Source organism: Cyprinodon tularosa, unplaced genomic scaffold, assembly GCF_016077235.1.
Source record: "Cyprinodon tularosa strain WSP-4 unplaced genomic scaffold, ASM1607723v1 ctg461, whole genome shotgun sequence".
NCBI lineage: Eukaryota > Metazoa > Chordata > Actinopteri > Cyprinodontiformes > Cyprinodontidae > Cyprinodon > Cyprinodon tularosa.
In genome coordinates, this window is record NW_024039187.1 from 787,687 (window position 1) to 808,720 (window position 21,034).

At 42.8% G+C, this 21,034-nt stretch overlaps 1 protein-coding gene across 1 annotated transcript in view; it reads right to left on the reverse strand.

Moving 5' to 3' along the window:
• The window catches only part of aass (aminoadipate-semialdehyde synthase), a 52,080-nt gene that overhangs the window by 15,816 nt on the left and 15,230 nt on the right, over positions 1–21,034 (reverse strand). The window contains exons 9-14 of the mRNA XM_038301127.1: positions 18,854–19,002; positions 16,353–16,475; positions 16,150–16,261; positions 15,941–16,000; positions 15,745–15,812; positions 2,687–2,808 (exon numbers count right to left, since the gene is read on the reverse strand). Of these exons, the coding sequence (XP_038157055.1) occupies positions 2,687–2,808; positions 15,745–15,812; positions 15,941–16,000; positions 16,150–16,261; positions 16,353–16,475; positions 18,854–19,002 (634 nt within the window). The remainder of the gene's footprint in view (positions 1–2,686; positions 2,809–15,744; positions 15,813–15,940; positions 16,001–16,149; positions 16,262–16,352; positions 16,476–18,853; positions 19,003–21,034) is intronic.

The following is a 21,034-nucleotide window of genomic DNA, read 5'->3' on the forward strand; positions in this document are numbered from 1 at the left end:
GAGGTCGTGGCTGAACGCTGGGGGTAGTGGCAGGGCGGCCCGAACGCTGGGGAAAGGCAGGTATGCTCCTGCGAAGGCCGGAAAGCTGCTGGCTAGTCTGACGTGCCTGAGCAGTCCGTTCCAGCGCCTCCAAGGCAGCTGATCCAAACAGCTCCCCTGGTACAACCGGGACACCCCTGAGGGTCCTACGGCATGCTTCAGTCAGAGGAGACTGTGCCAACCAGACCTGTCTACGAGCTTGGACAAGGAAAGACATGACCCGTCCAAGCTCTCTGGTCATCAGCGCGAAGGCCTGCAGCGCTGCGTCACTATAACCAATCGCCGCACTTGCACCACCAGTGTCCTGAACAGATGCAGACAGGGCAAACATGAGGTGCGCCAGGGAATTGCCAAGGCGGCCAGCACGCGCTCCTGCATTGTACGCCTTACAGAGGAGGTCATCTGTAACCCGACATTGAGTCCGCGGGCACCGGACATCAGGACGCAGGGCTTCATCTGGTGACACAATCAGTGAACCAACAGCTGGTTCAATTGCTGGCATACGGTCCAGGCCGGCCTTCACTGACTCATGCATGGCAGCTAATACACGACCATCCGAGGAGAGACGCGACAGCGCTCTCGGTTCCCGCCAACAGGCGTGTAACTCCTTCAGGTACTCCTCTGATGGAGGTACAGAAAAAGGAGTAGGAGCCCTTCCACGTCTGAAAAAAGCACTGCCAGAGCTGGATGCCTCTCCTTGTGGGAGTTCCAGCTGCAGCTGCTTCAGGGCCATAGACATGACCTCCCGCATGGAACCGTCACCGGCCTCTCCAACCGCACTCTGAGATGAAAATGAACCAGCCTCAGAGGCTTGAGAGGACCCTGCCTCCTCCTCATCTCTAAAATGAGAAGCGGAGGCAGCCAGAGAGATAACGTCATCCTCTACAACCAGCTCGGGCATTGGTGGGGAAGAGAGCCCAACCACTGGGAGCGAGGGATCAGATTGCCGTGTCTGCAACAAGGACTTCATCTCTGCCAGCTCTGCTGACAACTGCTCCACCCTTGTGGACAGGCCCTGGTCAGGTTTGGCCCGCTTCCTCCGGGGGAGGGGCACAGATGCTGTGGTCCCACCACGGCGCTTAGAACGCTTGGGGGGAACCACCTGCCCAGAGGGCGGAAGGTCCGAGCCCTCCTGGGGGCACAACTGGGCCAACCGGGCCACCCTCACTGCATGGGGCATAAAGCTGCAGTTCATACAGGGGTTCTCAGACAGCGCCTCCAAAAGGTGCTCATGTCCAAGGCAGGTAGGGCACAGGTCGTGGCCATCCTCTGCCTGCAGGGCAGCCCCACAATCTATGCAGCTGTGAGAGCCATCCATGTCGAAGGCCGACAAGGCTTAAAGAACAGAAAGTTATCGAAAATCGGGAGAGGGGGCGCAAACGCAGCCGTCACCAATTACAGCAGAGAAACGAAAGAGGCTGCGAGCACAAGGCAGCCGATACTGGGAGAGGGGGCGAGAACCGCTACCGTCACCAGGTATAAAACCAATAAACCAAAAAAGCTAACAACGTTAGCTGTATGGAAACCTAAGTTGGAAGTAGGAGCGAACAACGCTGCCGTCACCAATTATAGCGGATAAAACAAGAGAGGCTGCGGACACAAGGCGGCCGATACCGGGAGAGGGGGCGAGAACCGCTACCGTCACCAGGTATAAAAGCAATAAACAAAAAAAGCTAACAACGTTAGCTGTATGGCAACTTAAGTAGGGAGTAGGAGCGATAAACGCTGCCGTCACCAATTAAGAGAGCAGACCAACGAAAAGGCTGCAAAAAAAGGTTGATATTGGGAGAGGGGGCGAAAACGCTGCCGTCACCATTTATAATTAAGCAGACCGATGAAGAAGGCTGCAAACAAACCAAAAAAGGCTAACAACGTTAGCCGTCTCCAACTTCGGCAACGAAGTAGACCACACTTGGTTGGGAGAGGGGGCGAAAACCGCGGCCGTCAGTAATTATAGCAGCCGGTGAAAAAAAGGATGCAAAAGTAGGGAATATACTGGGAGAGGGGGCGAAAACCGCTGCCGTCACCAGGTATAACACCAACAAACTAAAGAAGCTAACAACGTTAGCCGTATATAACTTCGGCAGTGAAGTTATTCACACTGGGAGTAGGGGCGAAAACGCTGCCGTCACCAGTTCGGAACAAAACAGCACGAAGCTGTAGGTAAAAAGCTAAAGTCGTGAGCCGGGAGAGGGGGCGCGGACGCTACCATCACCAGCAAACAACTCACTTACCTTCCGTAATCTTCAGAATCGACCCGTTGCAGCCCTGGGAGGGCGGAGAATAACCGCAACTCCGGTCAAGAGACAGGGGCTTCAGACAACGGGGAAGTTAGCGAACCGCTTGCGAGAAGAAAAAAGGAGCAGAGCAAAGGATGACACCAGGCTATATAGCTTCTGAGTGGTCATCCGGTGTCACAGGTGTGACTCTGTTGGTATAATTACTCGAACTGCGCATGCCCGAAGGGAACATTCAGTGCTTTCAGCACCGCCCTCTGGCGGTCAGTAGGGATGAAATAGAACTGATCTCAGAGGGTGTAATGTTCCAGACGGTAACTGGAGCATCCTACGGTCAGACCGCCGGAGCAACGACGCTCCGACTAGGACTGAAACCTTAAAGCTGATCACACGTGACTCGCCTTACTCACCAACTGTGACCTGAGTCTTCTCATCTCGGGACAGATACTCAACAACCGGCCCAGAGACGTACCCTGAACCCAGCAGCAGGACTTTCTTCATCCCAGTTTTCTTCAGGATCTGAGCTTTTTCCCTGAACATCACACCGACACACAGAGACACAAAAAATGCTTTCAAACTCCACTAGTGTGGAAAAGGTGCAGAGAAGAACAAGCATGAAATGAAATGTTCCAATAATTACCTAAAACAAAAAGTCAAATTCTTTGGCATTTTAACTAGAAAATGATCATTGGTGAGAAACAGGGTTTCAGTCTTGGAATCAATGCCTCTTGGTCAGACCTCTGATTTATCTTTAGAGATGGCTGGAAAACAGCAAATAAATTCAATAATCTGAAAACATCTTCGCAAAGACACATTTCTGCCTTCAATCCTAAAGAAAACTATAATTAAAGGAAAAGTTCGGTCACATTCAGAATTCAAACTTCTGAAATTACTTTATACACTGCCTGGCCAAAAAATAAAGTCGCCACCTGGATTCAACTAAGCAAATAGGTAGGAGCCTCCTATTGGATAATTACTGCATGGGCGATTATCTTTCAGCTGGCAACAAGTTCTTTAACCCCAACTGGTGCAATGACTTGCTTCTCATTTCCTAAACAACCATGTTAAAAGACACATCCCGTGGTCTTGGAAAAGATGTTAGTCTGTTTGAGAAGGGTCAAATCATTGGCATGCATCAAGCAGAGAAAACATCTAAAGAGATTGCAGAAACTACTAAAATTGGGTTAAGAACTGTCCAACGCATTATTAAAAACTTGAAGGATAGTGGAGACCCATCATCTTCAAGGAAGAAATGTGGCCGGGAAAAAATCCTGAATGATCGTGATCGGCGATCACTTAAACGTGTGGTGAGATCAAATGGAAGAAAAACAACAGCAGAACTCAGGGCTATGTTTAATGCTGAAAGTAAGAGCATTTCCACACGCACAATGCAAAGGGAACTCAAGGGATTGGGACTGAACAGCTGTGTAGCCGTAAGAAAACCACTAATCAGTGAGGCTAACCGGAAAAAAAGGCTTCAATTTGCTAGGGAGCATAAAGATTGGACTGTGGAGCAATGGAAGAAGGTCATGTGGTCTGATGAGTCCAGATTGACCCTGTTCCAGAGTGATGGGCCAATCAGGGTAAGGAGAGAGGAAGGTGAAGTGATGCACCCACCATGCCTAGTGCTTACTGTACAAGCCTGTGGGGGCGCTGTTATGATCTGGGGTTGCTGCAGTTGGTGAGGTCTAGGTTCAGCAACAGTATGTGCTCAAAGAATGAGGTCAACTGACTACCTGAATATACTGAGTGACCAGGTTATTCCATCAATGGACTTTTTCTTCCCTGATGGCACAGGCATATTCCAAGATGACAATGCCAGGATTCATCGGGCTTAAATTGTGAAAGACTGGTTCAGGGAGCATGACACATTTTTACACATGGATTGGCCACCACAGAGTCCAGACCTCAACCCCTTTGAGAATCTTTGGAATGTGCTAGAGAGGGCTTTGCGCAGCAGTCAGACTCTACCATCATCAATGCAAGATCTTGGTGAAAAATTAATGCAACACTGGATGGAAATAAATCTTTTGACATTGCAGAAGCTTATCGAAACAATGCCACAGTGAATGCGTACCGTAATCAAAGCTAAAGGCGGTCCAACAAAGTATTGGAGTGAATGACCTTTTTTTTGGCGGCGACTTTTTTTTTTGGCCAGGCAGGCAGTGTATATGTAATTACTACATACTGTTCAATAAATGATCAGTGTTTTTAATTCAGAGTAATTTTCATTTGAATGTGATTTACTGGAGGCATCCATGTTTGTCAAAGAACACTACTGCCACCTACTGGTTTGTGACATCACGGTGCTGTATCGGCTGTTGATCAAGTCCCAGTGCTGTATCTGGTGTTTGTCACAACGCGCTATTATCCAAGTCATCTTGAAAACATTCTCCGTCTGGTAGTTCCCATTGATTCTGCTTGTAAAGCGGGGAGAATGGCGCTAGGCTTACCGCACTGTGGCGTCACTGCTAGAAGATGGCAGGAGGGAGGGGTTACTATATGTGGGCAAAAATGACCCAGACTCAATGACTGTGACAAAAAAATTTCATTTTTCTTTTTTACAGATCAACTCTGAGCACCGTGAACATATTAGTTTTAGGTATAAATAATGATTTATTGACTATCCATTGCTGACCGGACTTTTCCTTTAAAAATTAAACAGAAAATGAAGAAGCATTAAAAAGGAAGGGTGCACTTTGTTTATTCTAATATCTTGTCATTAGCGGATAAATGTTTTCTATAATAAAGGTTAATTTTTATTTTGTCTTTTACTTGCACTGTTGGCACAGTGGACTCTATTTTTAACCATTTTGCTTCTGTAAAAAATAAGGTTCATGCTTGCTTCACAATCAACAAGTATTTCCTGTAAATTTTAATGTAACTCAATTTTCACCTGTTGTTTATCCAAATACTGCCGTAAAAACTTGGGTTTTTGGAATTTTTTTGTATGGCAGATATTTTTTTAAATTCATACATATTTATGAATTTACACAGTAAATCACTGAATTTTATATTTCTTTAAAGGAAAATTCACAGTTTTTTCAGTCACCTGATTAACTGCTATTTAATGCATTTAATAAAATAAAGGAATGCTTTTGGACGTCTTTTACTGTTTACTGCTATATTTTACTGACTTTTTTTACAGTGTACTGTGGAGTGACGTGATTGGTGGAAGTAAGAAGGTTTGCCTCAGATCGTTGCTTAGAAATTACCATTAATCATGATATTCTTAAATCCATTTATTTGGAGTTAATTAATAATAAATATATGCATTGAAGTCGTTTTCATTTCATTTCAAATCCAGGAACAAAACACTGGAAAAAATCAAAATCTAGATAAGCCATTTTTACTTATAACAAGTGCATTTGTTCTTGGATTAAGGAGGTAAAAGAAACACTTTGCCAATGGAACAAGACAATATACACTTAAAATAAGAAAACACAATTGCATTGTCTTATTTGAAGTACATTTTATCTAATTATCATATTTTAAGATTAAAAATACTCATTCTATTGACAAACTATGTCATTTACCTACTCAAATTAAGGGTAAATACACTTAATTTAAGACATTTTTACTTATTTGTAGATTGTTTTTCCAGTGAACCTTTTACATTTGGCGGGGGTTGGGATTAGCATCCTTCCCTAGCAAGTCTGGTTCCTTTTCTTCTAGGAAGTGCTGTGGGTCATTAAGTTTAGGAGATTCTACACAGATGTTGCAGGAAAACAAAAAGCAAACAGGAGAACAGCATCTAAAGTTTGTAGTAACGGACCAACAGACACCAACACATCAGCGTACACCTATGGAGCTGCAAAAACAGGGACAGGTCTGCAGTTTGCCGATAAGGCTCTGGATCCAGATACAGACTCAGTCCTCTGATCCTGATCGGATTCTGCCGACACCGGAGAAACGCTGAGTTTATGCATGGAATGGATCCTTCCTATGACATGTAGCATGAATAAATTATTATTCATCACATACTACTCCTTTCTGAGTTTAAAAAGTGTTGGTGCTCAACCGGTTACCCTCATTATTATATTATAGGTCTTATGGACACAGCTCAGCAGATTTTAGAGAAGGAATATATCTTATCTATGAAACAATCAGATTATTGAAATAATCATCGACTAATTTAGTAATCGTTAACTGGAGTATAGAGACTGTAAAACAAGCCCTTAGCTGACAGAGCAGGAATTATACCAAGATTGTAAAAATATATACAAACATTTTGCATTTAAGATGAAAATAATTTTTGTCTGTCAAATTTCTTTATCCAGAAGTGGAAAAGTTTTTGTTTCACCTTGTTTAATCTCGTAAAAAGCCTTCCTTTTGCTATCCGATTATTAATCGACAAAATAATCGACAGATGAATCGATTTGCAAAATGATCATTAGTTGCAGCCCTATCATATTTCCATATATTATTATGAAATGTGAGAAATTAGCTCAACTATCTGTATAGCTGCTTTGACAAACGTGAATCTAGCCAAACAGCTACTGCTGTGTGAACATCTAGCTAAACGTGAAAACACACAACAGCTTCACTTGATAAAGAAAGCAACACTTACAGACGTTGCTTTAGCAGAAAAGAAATGAGGAGCTTATAGCTCCATGTGCTAAACCAGCTGGAGCAGGTGACAAAATGGCAGATCCTTTTCCTGTCTCCCAGCATGCACTGCTCCCAGGTTGCTGCAGACTAAACCAATCACTGACTGAGTAAGCAGAATGATCACTGAGGCTAGAACATAAATATGTGCGTTTTTTTCCGAGTTGGATAAGAAGAAAAGATAATGTGCATATGAAAGGATTTCACTGTCATCGTGTTATGCATTCCTATAGCCTGTTCTTGATATGAAAACAACTAACAGAGTGTAACAGTTGCTCCCTGAGGCACCCAGTGGTCTGGAGAGAGGAAGGAGCCATCTGTGAAGGACTATAATAGCTTCCACGGAGCAGTCCATGGCAGGCGGCACATGGCTGAGGTAAAACCAGTCTCAAAGAAAGCCACACAGGGATGCATTAAGTGCGGGGTCTGTGGGAAATGCCCTCACTTCATGTGTAGAAAATCCCTCTGCGCGTGATAGAGCAGGAATTAATCTTTACTCTGTTTCAGTGGCTCTACTTTTCTTCTACCTCATTTAAAATACTCAGGTTATCCTGAGCTATCTCTATAGTTATGCTGCTATAGGCTTAGACTGCTGGAGGACATAGTGACCCCTTTTCATCATTCTGCTTCATTCTATCTCTATTCTCCCACTCTGCAGAATCTGTTAGTTCAATCTCTATCATTCTGCTCTCTCTGCTTTTTCTCATAGTAGCTTCATCTGGTCTGTTCCTGTTTGGCTGTGACTCCATCCTGGAGAGAAATATCAGCTGTGCTGCTGCCATCAACACCTTTGTTTATAGATGTTGAAGCTTGGCCTGTTTTTCAGTGTAGTCCTGTTTCTCTGTGACTAACTGGATGTGCTCTCTTCATCCTCTGACGTGGGAGCTGGCTCGGAGCTCGTCTGCCTGGCTGTGTGTTTCCTGGCTGCCTGTGGAGCTGGTTGACAGTTGCCTTTTGTATCTATGCTTCTTTTTCTATGTCTGCTTCTGTCTCCTTGAACCCCAGTCGGCCTCAGCAGACGGCCGCTCACACTGAGCCTGGTTCTGATTTTTCCTGTTAAAAGGGAGTTTTTCCTCTCCACTGTCGCTACACGCCTGTTATCGTGAGGGATTGCTGAAGAGTCAATGAGTCGACGCAATCAGCTGGTTTTCCTTAGATGGAAAACTTTGAATCAATCTGACTGGATGATCTGGTTTAATTGTCTCCATAAAGTGGCCTGAGATGACATGATGTGAACTGGAGCTCTAGAAATAAGCTGAATAGAATCGGTTCCAATAATTTACTATAATAGGCTCCGTCTGTTCCTGTCATGTTTTAACATTCTGCTTTGAGTATCTTGACAAAGGTTATTATTTGAATTTGTGTTTATCTGTTCAAAAGTTTCAATGCAGTATCTATTTTCTGGTGTTAATAAAACTTTTTTTTTTTTTTTTTTTTACCTTTAAGTGTTTTTTAATGTACCTGGTAAACATGATCGTAAACTGCTACTGCAAACATCTACATTTGTAGGACATATTTTTCTCTAATGGTTCACGATGTTTTCAGTTTTTGTCTCCGTTTAAAAAAGTTGGTGTATTTTAAAAATAATGGTTTGGACAAAATCCAGATAAGTTTTCTCTGGTTTAAAATGATTTTGTGCAACTTTACGTCACAATTTCTGAGGGATAGAGTTGGGATTTTACTGCATTCAAAAACGATTTAAATTTTTTTCTGGGTTAATTTCCCTTATTAGGATTTTATTTAATTTTAAAAATAGACTTATTTCAGACAAATTCTTAAAATTTGGAATGTAAGGATTGTAATGTCTGATATATTGAAATGCTTCAGAAAAAGGCTCTGTTGCCTTTAAAAATGTAAAAACATGCCCTAAGGGACTACGGCAGGTCAAGGGTTAAACTCTCTAAAGGCTGACATCTGATCATCTCAACATCGGGACGTTCACATATAATCCTCCAGTTAGTTGAGGACTCATTATTATTCTACCTCCAAGCTTCTGACCCACCCAGGAGTCAGACACGACTCGTTAACTCCAGACTAATTGGAAGTGACTCCACACGCATGCATGCATGGCGGCCCGACGACGGAGGTCGCTCCAACGCTCAGCCGCGTAATTATGAGGGAAGATAAATGATCCCTCGGGAGGTTTATGGATCTCAAGGAGCAAAACTTAATCAAAAGGATTAAGATTTTGGAGGAAGGGCTTGTCTGGAAGATTCATACTAGAGGTCAAGTAAGAAAAAAGCTCATCAAGTGTTGGATGTGGCCTAAATATGAGCGAGGGCCGCGTCCTGGAGCCGCTGATCACAGCCAAAACAAAACATAAATCCATCATATAAACAATCCTTTCCAGTCTTTATCACTTAGTTGGTATTCTATTACAAACTCTTTTATTGTATGCTTTTTCTCCTCATATCCTTTTTTCCCAATAATTTTTCCATTTCTATACGTGAATTTATCTTTAAATTTTCACCTCCATATTAATCTTATTTTTCAGGCATATTCTGATTCTTACACAAACTCTAAGGAACAGATCTTACCAAAAAAAGGAGACCAGATTTCTGAAATCATTTCCAGCTAGATAAAAAAAAAAAAAAGTAAATTTCATCAAGATAAAATTATGAAAATGGGGACAATAACAGTTTTATTTATTTTTAAAATGAATTTAAATGAACCGACATTAATCCCTGGAGAACCACCAAACCAGAATAGCTCCTTATAAGGAGTTTTTAATCCGAGTCTCTTTTACTCACTCCAGCAGTAAACTCTGGTCTCGTTTTACTTCTTTTTATTGTTTTTTTTTTTTAACTGGACATGAAGCAAACATTTATCGCAGGATCAGCTCAGTCCAAATAAAACGAATGGATTAACACCCTCACCATGGCACAGAGCAGCTCCCTATCAGGTGTTATAACAAACTTCCGCTTTACTTCCTCGTCTGTTTAAAAACTGGTGCGCTCTTTGTCTTCTTTATGTTTTAATGGCAGCTGAGCTTCATGAGGATCATCACAGTCCAACAAGCGCTGCACTCTTTTAATCATCGTTATGTTAACAGTAGTGCAAAATGCTAGCGTAACAGCCGTTTCTGTCCGCAACATGCTCACATGCTTTTCTACCGTAATAACAGTCTACACCCAACATTTTCCCCTCGTTAATAGAAGGGTAAAATCGGGGACATTTCCGGGGACAGGTGGTCCAAAACAGGGACTGTCCCCAGAAACCTTGGATGTCTGGTCAGCCTGGTAATAACTGGCATGGAGAGAACGCACACGGCTGTCTGAGGAAACAGTCGGTTGGTTAATGTTTCTGGGGGAAAAAAGGTCCTGATCCGGGAGGGTTGGATCCGACGATGTCACTGACCTGAAAGCAGGTGCTAATCGTCAACGATCGGTGACCCTGTCCTGCGACGTTTAGATGACGCAACAGAAACTTGGATAACATGAACTTAGAACTGAGCTGTAAAAAAAACCTAAATGTCTGCATGACATGGCTCCATGCACAGGCGTAACTTTCTGAAGGACTTTGGCCCTGAGAGGACACGCCCCCACCGACCCTGGCACGGAGGGGACACGCCCCCACCGACCCTGGCACGGAGGGGACACGCCCCCACCAACTTTGGCATGGAGGGGACACAAGCCAGCAGGGGACGGAGCGACTGCACTTAATTCTGTGACGGTAGCCTGGACACCGGCGGCCCTGTGCTTCCCCCCGCCTGACTTACTGGCCCCCAGCCCCCCTCCTCCAGCTGAGGACGGGCGGTTCATGGCTCTCTGCTGAGGTCCGGTCCAGTCAGCGAGCCATCAATCCACACTTCAAGTGTCCTCTTTGGAAATCCAAATCTGGTCACCATGATATGCTAGCATTGCTATCAATAGAATCATATTTCCAGCTAGCGGTTGTGATGGCCTTAGGGAGGGAACAGCCCCTCGTTTCAGTAAAAGAAGTTTAGCAAATCCTGCTTTGAACTGTCCAAGATCTTGAAAGCTGTCTTCGGTAAAATGCTTCTAGCAAATGAACAGCTGAGCATCAAACTTTGCAGGGATCTTCTGATCCACAAAAATAAATCCATGCCTGTTGAGTCTTCAGAACCTTAGGAAGACGGTGGAAATGTTCCCCTTTCTCCGTGCAGCCTGAAACGTTGCATTTCTACCTGTGGTTCTGGCTCATTTTCAATAGAGAAACACCCTGCTTTATAATTCTTGTAGAAGTAAACCCAACTGTAGGCTAAACAGCTAAACTGGTGTCTTCCATCTACCTCTATTCATGTTCTTGGGCCGTGATCCAGTAAATTATGGGGCGTGACAAAACTAAAGGCCAGAACCAAATAAGGCAACATCCCCGATTTACATCAACTCGGTGCTTCGTTTTAATTCACTTGTTTTATGGTGGAAGTTTAGAATAGTGAGATTCGCAGAGAAAGGAGGTGTTGATGGGGTTTAAACTTCTCTCTACGTCTATTTCACCCTCTGAACTATCGTTATTCATCTATGACAATTGAAACTAGGTTTGACGTTCTATGACTACTTTAAAAAACCAAGAGATGCCACCAATAAACCCGTTAGACATACTGAGCTTTTTCAGCTAAAAATAGTAACAGGTTGTAGAGTCATATAGCGTATTTTTCAGACTATTTGTTACACTTTTTTCTTGGTTTGGCTGGCCATGCGACTTATACTCTGGTGTGACATATATGTTGTTGTTTTTCCACCAACAGGGGGAGCTATGTAGCTTTGCATGCAAAAACATCTATTCTATTACCGGTAATACCACTGAAAAAATAAAACATTACAACTAACCACAACTAAACAAAACGATGACTGTATAGAAATATGCCGCCCAAAAGAAGTTCATATACTGCTGAATTCAAGCTGAAAGTAATAGAATATGCAGTTAAAAATGGCAATAGAGCAGCTGAACAACAGTTTGGATGCAGTGAAAAACTGGTTAGGGACTGGAGAAAACCAGAGGAAAAGATAAAGCTTATTAAAAAAACAAAACAAAACAAAACAAAAAAGCTAACCGAGGTCTAAAGGTAGAATGCCACGTCTAGAGGAGGAGCTGTAGAAACCGATCCTCAGACAATGCGCTGCGGGTCCACACAGATTTCATGGATAGAATAACCTTTCAGAAAGGTGCAAACTTTTAGTCAGGTGCGACATATGTTTCTTTTTTTTTTCATAATGCATTTTTTGGCTGATGCAAATTAAAAAAGCAACACAGTCCAAAAAATACGCTACGTTAAAAAAGCTGGGCTTCTTAGAGGACCATGACTCCCAGTTACAGATTAAAACTAACACACAACCAGACTGCAGAGCTTCTAGATATCTGGAAAATGATTTTCTCTGGCATCATTGTAACAGTAGACAGGTTCATTAACAAGCAGGGACAGCTGCAGATTTACCGGGATATGCAACATGTCTTTTTTAATTCAGCAAAACTCGGAAATAGCTGTGCCAGCCAACCCAGAGACAGACAGACTTACAGGACTTAAAATTAAAATCTAAGCAACCTACAAGAATTAAAGCACAAATAATAAAAATCAGTGTACAAATAATTTTTGAAATATAACGATCAATACATCGACTTTGGCTGTCGACATATGAGACACATTTCTAAATGAGATTTTGCTGCTTGTGAAGGAGGATAACCACTGATGGAGCCATGCACCGATGGATAGATGGAATTAAAATATTTTCCACACTAGGGATGCATGCATTGCTGTTGGCATCAGCTGTTAGTCGTCATTTTTTCTACATTAATGTTTTTGAGCCCTTTATAAGTAATGCACTAAAGGCTGACATCTGTCTATAACTATACTCCTGCATAACTGCTTCTACTGAGGAAACTACTTCAGCTTAAAGTGATTTAAATTTTACTGAAGTTTCAGGATCAGCAGATCTTGTGTCCAGCTGAAGGAGGGAGACTAATAAACCTCACAGCCTTAAGACATTAGTGAGGGACAGTTTCGATATTAAATTAAAGTGATGTAGCACATCTACTATGCTAGCTAGAGTGTAAATGATCTCACGCGTAGCATCATGTAATAAAGTGCGCTACCGTCCTATATGCTAATCCAGACCAGATGAAAGAGGCTCTCCCACATTAAATTTTTGCTTTAATTACACTGCTTTACCAGCTGAACTAACCCAATCTGTCCAGTGTCACTATATTTCCATGCATTCACTGTTTTAATTGCATTTACTATCTCTGCATCAGTTATTCACATGTATCTGCTTTTAGACACTTTAAATGCATTAACCCTTAAAACCTAAACATTCCTCAGAGACTCTTGAATGGAGTATTAAGGCCAGGACACTGAATCCAACTTTGCTTACGATCCAACAGAAAATCCTCCCTCAGAGGTGGTGGCGTTTAGCGCTCATTAAAAGTTAATGAGGAGGATTTCCTGCAGGGGGCAGCGTAGCTCCGACCGAGATAGAGTCCAGGTCTATTTAAGACGGACTAGGCAGCAATTCAGCAGCAGTTTCATGGGTCTGACAGGAAGAGAGACACGTTTACAAAGTAAAACACATCTGCTTTGGAGGAAAATCCAAAATAATCAGTTAATCTGACGGGGAAAGAGTCAGTCTGGAGTCACTCATCGCGTTTATAGAAAGCAGGACAGACTAGAGAAAAAACAATGAATGAAACATTAAAATAGAAAACTTTCCCCATGATAGGAGTTCAGGAGGACAGAAAACGGATAAAGTAGTGATCGTCTTTGAGCCTCACAGAAACCAGAATAAGGAGGAGCAGACAGAGCAGGTCAGAGCAGCGTATGTCTCTCACCTCTTTTTGGAAAAAAGAAAAAAAAACTTGGATAAACTTCCCAGATCTCTCTGAGAATCACCTCTCTGCTTTAGTCACCATAGAAACCATCCCAGAGTTTATTGCTGCGTTTTTCTTTTCTTTACACATAGATCTCATTATGTTTTTAATAGATTAACATTCTCTATCTGTTCTAGGTCTAGATGCTGCACAGACTTGTTAAATAGAGCTTTGCTTTATAGAATGCACCGCTGGTGTTTATTGATTTAATAACTTTTCATTATGTGTTCCAGTCAAAAGTGGGAAATAGTATTAACGTGTGTATAACACAGAGACAGAAAAGGAAATAATCTGCTCATCCTGCCTAGTTGGAGCCTCTCTATACGCAGTCAGTGGGACATGGAAAAACATCGGATCGCAGATTAAAAAGTCAGACCAATCGCCGTTATCAGGCCTTTCCCTCATTTATTAGCTTTTCATTTAAAATGTCCTTATGTGCAGTAGTGTTTAGTGTCTGCGTAGTTATTAGATATAATAATACTGTGATTAGGGCTGGGTATTGTTCAAAAATTTTCGGTACCGGTACCAATACCGATACCTTCACTTCGATACCGGTTCCTGAACGATACTTTTTTCGATACCAGTTTTATAATATCAATTCGAAGAAAAAGAAAATTACTCAACATAAAAAAGTACAAATCTTGAGTTTTATTTTAAGCTCTGATTTTTCCATTTACATTTTTCCTCTTACATAAAAAAAAAAAAAATCAGTGTCTAATATTCACTGTAACATTGTGAGGACCTTTTTACTTAGCAGTTTTACTTTAGAAAAATTACCATGTCTGACAAACAAGCCCGTTGAATGGGATCCTATTGACAGCGCACCGCTGGTATGGGGGGGTCTGAGCGGCTCCGACAGAAAGAATATTGGAAGGCAGGATGAACTGACTGCACTGATTAAGTTTTCAGGTGGATTTTCCCACTTACAAACATAATAAAACTACTTTATTCCCACTGATCACAGCAAATATAGCTGCAAGGCAAATAAAGGATAGAGTAGCTCCGCCCAACGCGCATCAGAGCCACTTTTGCACCGCGCAGCCGGAGCAGCAAAGCTTCTTCAGCCGCGCGTCAGAAGCTGGTACAAGCAGCAAAAAAGGAAGCAGCAGACGTGATTTTGCTTCTCCTGCTGCGTCCAGTTTGAAATTGCAGCATTATTACATTATTACAGCATTACTCCGCTCTGGCTTTGCTCTGCCCACGGGCTGCTGAGAGGAGGATGGTCGCGCTGGTTGCGGTCCGCTCTTCTTGCAGTCAAACACCGAGCAACTTTCTGCTCTTAAATTGCTTACGTCTACTCTACACTATTAGCATCAGTCTTAATAAAGTGAAGCCGCACTTTTGACCTGGGGGGCATTTTAAAGGAGTTCCGCAACGCTCACAACCAGTTCACAACAGATACACATCAACCCTGGCTGTAGGCGGGACCACCTGTGTATTTTTCCTGGATGACGCAATCACGTTAAGTGTTACAGCCAATCACCGAAACTTGGTACCGAAAGACTAGGCATGTTTCGATACTCGGTAGAACCGAAGCATTTCGGTCGGTACCATAAAAGACCCGAAGTTCGGTACCCAGCCCTAACTGTGATAGTGATTATTGACTAACAAAGGTACCATTGTATATATATATATTTTTTTTTTACCCGTGATCATCTGTGGTAACTTTATGCAGTGAACGATTTCTAACTGAGGTCAGATCCGCCCTCCTTTTGGTTATTATTTGAATGAACACAGACATATTTCTTTGGTTGTTGACTCTGCTGATAGCCAAAGTCTAAATCACTAAACTGGTGAAGCGATTTTAAACAGCCGCTCAGGGAGTCCAACCTCTATGTAAATGACTAAGAACCCTGGTCAGTAACCAGATATCAGTTATATTAATTTAACCAATAATCATTGGTTGGTTTTACCCACGATCTGAGTGACCTACTAATTAACTGTAGCTCCGAGCTCTGGTTATTTAATACATTAAGATTCTGCACAGCAGAGATAAAAGAAGCGACCATGTGGAAACGTCGGGAGGAAGACGTACCTTTTTTCTCTCATTTTCTCAATGTACTCAAACTTTGGGGTGAGAGCTCCATTAGAGGTGATGATGGCCTGCGGGAACAAATGGAGATGACCTTAAACCCGAGTCACCGTCTGCAGACGGTTTCTGATTTTAAACAACCGTCTCCTGCAGGCCAAACAAATCCCAAACGCCCGACGCATTTAGCAGCATCACTTACATCTCTAACTTGTGGGCTGAACTCCTCCTCATCCAGCGGCTTGGTGGCGTCTGAGAGCAGCTGTAACAAAACACTTCTTTAATCACAGAGATGTTAACATGATTCATTGCTGTCAGAGGTTCAATATGATGCTGCAGCTCTCCTAAAGCAGCCAGAAAATCCCCCCCCAAAAAAAACGCCTGGCTTCACCTCAGGCTGGCACGTCTTACCATCTCCCAGATGTAGGGGAAGAGGCGGTCTCCGAAGTACTCGGTGGCTTCAATCGGCAGCTGAGCAGGAAGGTTGTCGATGGAGCACATGAGGATCCCGTTTCCCTCCACACTGCCACAAACACACACAGAACACGCTTTATGGAGGATGACCGCCTCCTCCGCCGGCTGATCACAGCAGGTTCAGTTTGGCCTCACGGTACCTGTCATTATCTATGTGCTGGTCGGCATCATATATGCAGAAAGGCTTGTCGATGGTGGTGCACTCCGTCATGAACTCTATGGAGCCTCCGGTGTCGGCAGATATGTCACAGATGGCCAGCAGCCTGAGGAGAGGACAGGAGGTCAGAGACCTGATCCACTTCATCTCTCCTCACACAAAGCAAACCACACACTTGGACAACTTTTATCCTTTTCTACAGCTTTCATAACATTTCCATTTCTTGGTGCAAAAAACAAAAAACGGATAACGAAACCTGCGCAGCAGCGTTTAATGCAAAACGCAGAACTTTTCCTCAGCCTGAGCAGAAATCCACGCAAACTTTTTCTTTAACCAGTTGGACGATTAAGAACCAAGCCTTTCACAAGCAGAAGCTGCTGGAGTTGGAAAAATTTAAATTTAGCTGCTGGATGCACCACATCGACCAATGAGAAAAGCTGATCTGGTAGCTGGCAGGGAGACAGACACAGCACTGCTGATGCAGAGCGCTATGATCCCTCCTCTGAAACAGATATTAACCGCCTAAATTAACTGAAAATGTAGAAACCTGCCGGCAGAATATGTTCGATTTATTATCCTGCTGCCTGCAGTTTGGATTACCTGAGTGAAGTTGCCCCCCCACCCCCACGTTTGTGCTACATTTGTGCAGCTAAAATTTTCGTTTGTGCCACTACCATTTTAAAGATATGAAGAAATATTTCTAGAGGTCATCAAAGGTCAACCAGCCCCCCCCCCTTCTTCAAATTAGACGAAATGGGTGTAATTTAACTCAGCTCCGTTTGTGCAGCAGAAATTGTCATTTGTGCTGCTTTGGATTTGAAGATATTAATGAAAATGTAAAGGTCAAAAGGTCAACCAGCCCCCCCACCTTCTTAAAATTAGACGAAATTGGTGTCAAACGTTTGTGCTCAGTTTGTGCAGCAACAATTGTCATTTGTGCCACTATCATTATTTTACAGTTTAAAATTATATAATCACAGGTTAGCAACTTATAATTTATATAAAATTCAGAGTTTCAGAATGAACAAATGTTCACTGATGGCTTCTACAACAATTATTAATATCATTAAAATGATAGCAGTACAAAAATGTATGCAATATATGTTAAAATATGCATTTTAAAATGTTTAATATATTTATTTTTAATATTTTATATTTAAAATTAATTTAAAAATGTTATATTTTTGTATGGCAAAAATGTTCATTTGTACTGCTATCATTTTAATGATATTACTAATATTTTGTAGAGGTCATCAAAGGTCAGTTAACATCTGTTTTAGCTGCACAATCGGAGCCGAGTTAATTGACACCCACTTTGCCTCGTTTGAAGAAGGTGTGTGTGTGTGTGTTTGGGGGGGGGCTGGTTGACCTTTGATGACCTCCAGAAACATCTCTTTATATCTTTAAAATGGTAGTGGCACATACGAAAATTTTTGCTGCACAAACGTTTGACACTAATTTTGTCTGATTTGAAGAAGGTGGGGGGGCCAACTTCACTAAGGTGTTTGACCTATGTGCGAGAAAAACGCTAACATCTACTTCCAGCCGCAACCAACAGTAGAGGAAAAACCCCAAGAGGCGAGCGGGCCTGAGGCAGCTGCTGCTGGGGATTCCCAGTGACAGCGCAGCGCCGGTATGTGGGGGTCTGAGCGGCTCCCACAGAGAAATAATCTTTGAAGGCAGGATGGTAATCTGGATGAACTGACTGCACAGACCATGTTTTCAGGAGGACTTTCTCACTTTAACATAGATTTAAACTACTTTTTACCTGCTGATCACAGCAAATATAGCAAAGCTGCTCTCTGGCATTGAACACAGGAGCAGCAGAAGCATCTGGACTCACTTTACTGGACGGCTGACCTTAATGTGGATCAGAACTGAAGCAGCAGAAGCTTCTTTGCTGCTTCTAGTTCTTGCGGTCTGAACGCAGCATTATTCATTAAAATAAGCCAAGCGACTCTCTCAATTTCATCCACCATTGTTCCAGGCAAAGAAAGGATAGAGTAGCTCCGCCCAAAGCGCATCAGACCCACTCTCCCACCATGCAGCTAGAGCAGCAAAGATGCTTCAGCTGTGCGTCAGAACTAAACTCTTAAAAGCATCAAAAATGAAGCAGCATGCGCGTTTATAGATGCATCACTGGGGCAGATTAATGATTAAACATTACAACGATCAGCATTAGGTGATCGCTGAACATTTCTGACTTTTAGTAGAGAACCTTTAACTGTAATCCGGTTTCTTTAGTTAGTCGCTGTCATATAATAAATAGTTTTTTCGTTGTAATTAAAAGTCCTGAGTGACTTCCATGCGGATTTAAGGACCTGGGATCCAGTCTAAAAGCACTAATAGTTTAGGATGAACGAAGGTCAGACGTTTAAGCAAAGCTTTATGCATCAGACTTCCTGTGCGCTGCAGGGTAACGGTTCTACCAAAGGTCACATAAAGAACCAGAACAGCTGATCTGGATACTGGGAGGTCTCTTACTTGTGCGGCAGAGCCGGGGATCCGTCATTGAACGCATAAAGGGATTTAAGAGGTCTGATGAGCCTCTGGGCATCAACTCGTCTGAGGAGGCGGGGGGTGTGGGGGTCCCAGTAAATGCCATTAATCAGACAGGTTGTGTAGGGAGCCACCTGTAAGAAAATATAAGGACTGATGAGACCTGCTACTCCACACAGACGAATGAGTCTGAGCCAGAAACCGAACAAACAAAAGGAACGAGGGTCTTACGATTTTCAAAATTTCAGTAGTTTTTCTATTATCCTGAGCTATCTCTATAGTTATGCTGCTATAGGCTTAGACTGCTGGAGGACATAGGGACCCCTTTTTCATCATTCTGCTTCATTCTATCTTTATTCTCCCACTCTGCAGAACCTGTTAGTTCAATCTCTAACGTTCTGCTCTCTCTGCTTTTTCTCATAGTAGCTTCATCTGGTCTGTTCCTTTTTGGCTGTGACTCCATCCTGGAGAGAAATATCAGCTGTGCTGCTGCCATCAACACCTTTGTTTCTAGATGTTGGAGATCGGCCTGTTTTCCAGTGTAGTCCAGTTTCTCTGACTGTGACTAACTGGATGTGCTCTCTTCATCCTCTGATATGGAGGCTGGCTCGTCTGCCTGGCTGTGTGTTTCCTGGACGGGGCCACCTTTTACAGCTGCGTTTTGTATCTCTGCTTCTGTCTCCTTGAAACCCAGTCGGCCTCAGCAGATGGCCGCTGACACTGAGCCTGGTTCTGCTGGAGGTTTCTTCCTGTTAAAAGGGAGTTTTTCCTCTCCACTGTCGCTACAAGCATGCTTAGTGTGAGGGATTGCTGTCAATGAGTCGATGCAATCAGCTGGTTTTCCTTAGATAGAAAACTTTGAATCTGACTGGATGATCTGGTGAACTGGAAAGTAACTTGAGATGACATGTGAATTGGAGCTATAGAAATAAACTGAATAGAATTATTTTGAGGTGAAAAAAAGATTTTTACAGGAGGTCCTGTCGGATCTTCATAGTTTCAAAGTAAACATAGATCTAGGTATTAAAGTGATCTAAAACAAAAGTTCACTCCCTTTATCTTCAGCTTTGGAGCTGCTCACCTTCAACTGGCTGCAGTCTTTTCATCGCTGCATCAAGAAAGAAACAAGACTAAAATTCCTTTATTTATTAATAAATTATTCTATCTACAGGGTTCCTAAACCTGCAGCCTTCCTGCAGCCCTGGCTGCTGCAGACGCGCAAACGTTACCTCAACTTCTGAACTTTTATTTTTTAAATTACGCATTAAATTCGTGATTGGGCCATATATTGAAGCTTAAAGTATAATATTCTCGCCTCAAATAATTCTAAAATGTACTTTTATAGAGCAACAGAAACAGAAAAGAGAAGTTTTAACTTAATACTCTGAGCTCTGTGAGCGCTAACCTGGAAGCTGCTGCTACCGCAGTGCATGCTGAGACAGCTGTCAGTCTAAAGAACGGACAAGTCTGCTCTGATGCATGCTGGGTAAAGAGGGAGGGGCCAGAGCAGTAGTCCGTTCTCGGTCTACTGCTTTGTGAATTGGAACAGTGCTAGGGTGAGGCCAAATAAACGGCCAAATAAACGAACAATAGAGGATCTAGATTTCCTGTTTGGTTTCCGGTAAACCATTAGCGGCAGGACGGGAGGCTGGAGACCTGGAGAGGCTCCTGGTTCGCTCCGTCTGGGTTCTTGAGCAACTCCACCCCCTGGATGTGGGGCCCAGCGCTCCCTACAGGAATCATTTCTCCATTTAACGACGTCATTATGTTCCTTCTACGTCTCTGTGGGCTAAAATCTAAACATTTATTGGTCAACTACTTGATTTTTCCTTTTATCCATCTTTCATTTTGTATTTTATAGTTTTTTCTTCAGAGACACTAAAATGCAGATTTCTACATTTCTGTTTAATAAACAATAAAATAAAAGTATTTTTTGTTTAGTTTAAGGACAGATTAAAGCAGAGCGCAATGGGGAAACAACTAACAGGCGGTGAATCCTGATCAGAGCCTCGATTCTATGACATAAAGCATCAAAAATCATTATCAAAAACCTAAACCGACTGGAAGACTACAGGGGCGTCTTTACAGACCGCCATCTGTGTCCCACAGAGCAGATTCACCAGAAGGTTTGTTCTTTACATAGCAACTGTAAATATCCTGGAGGAG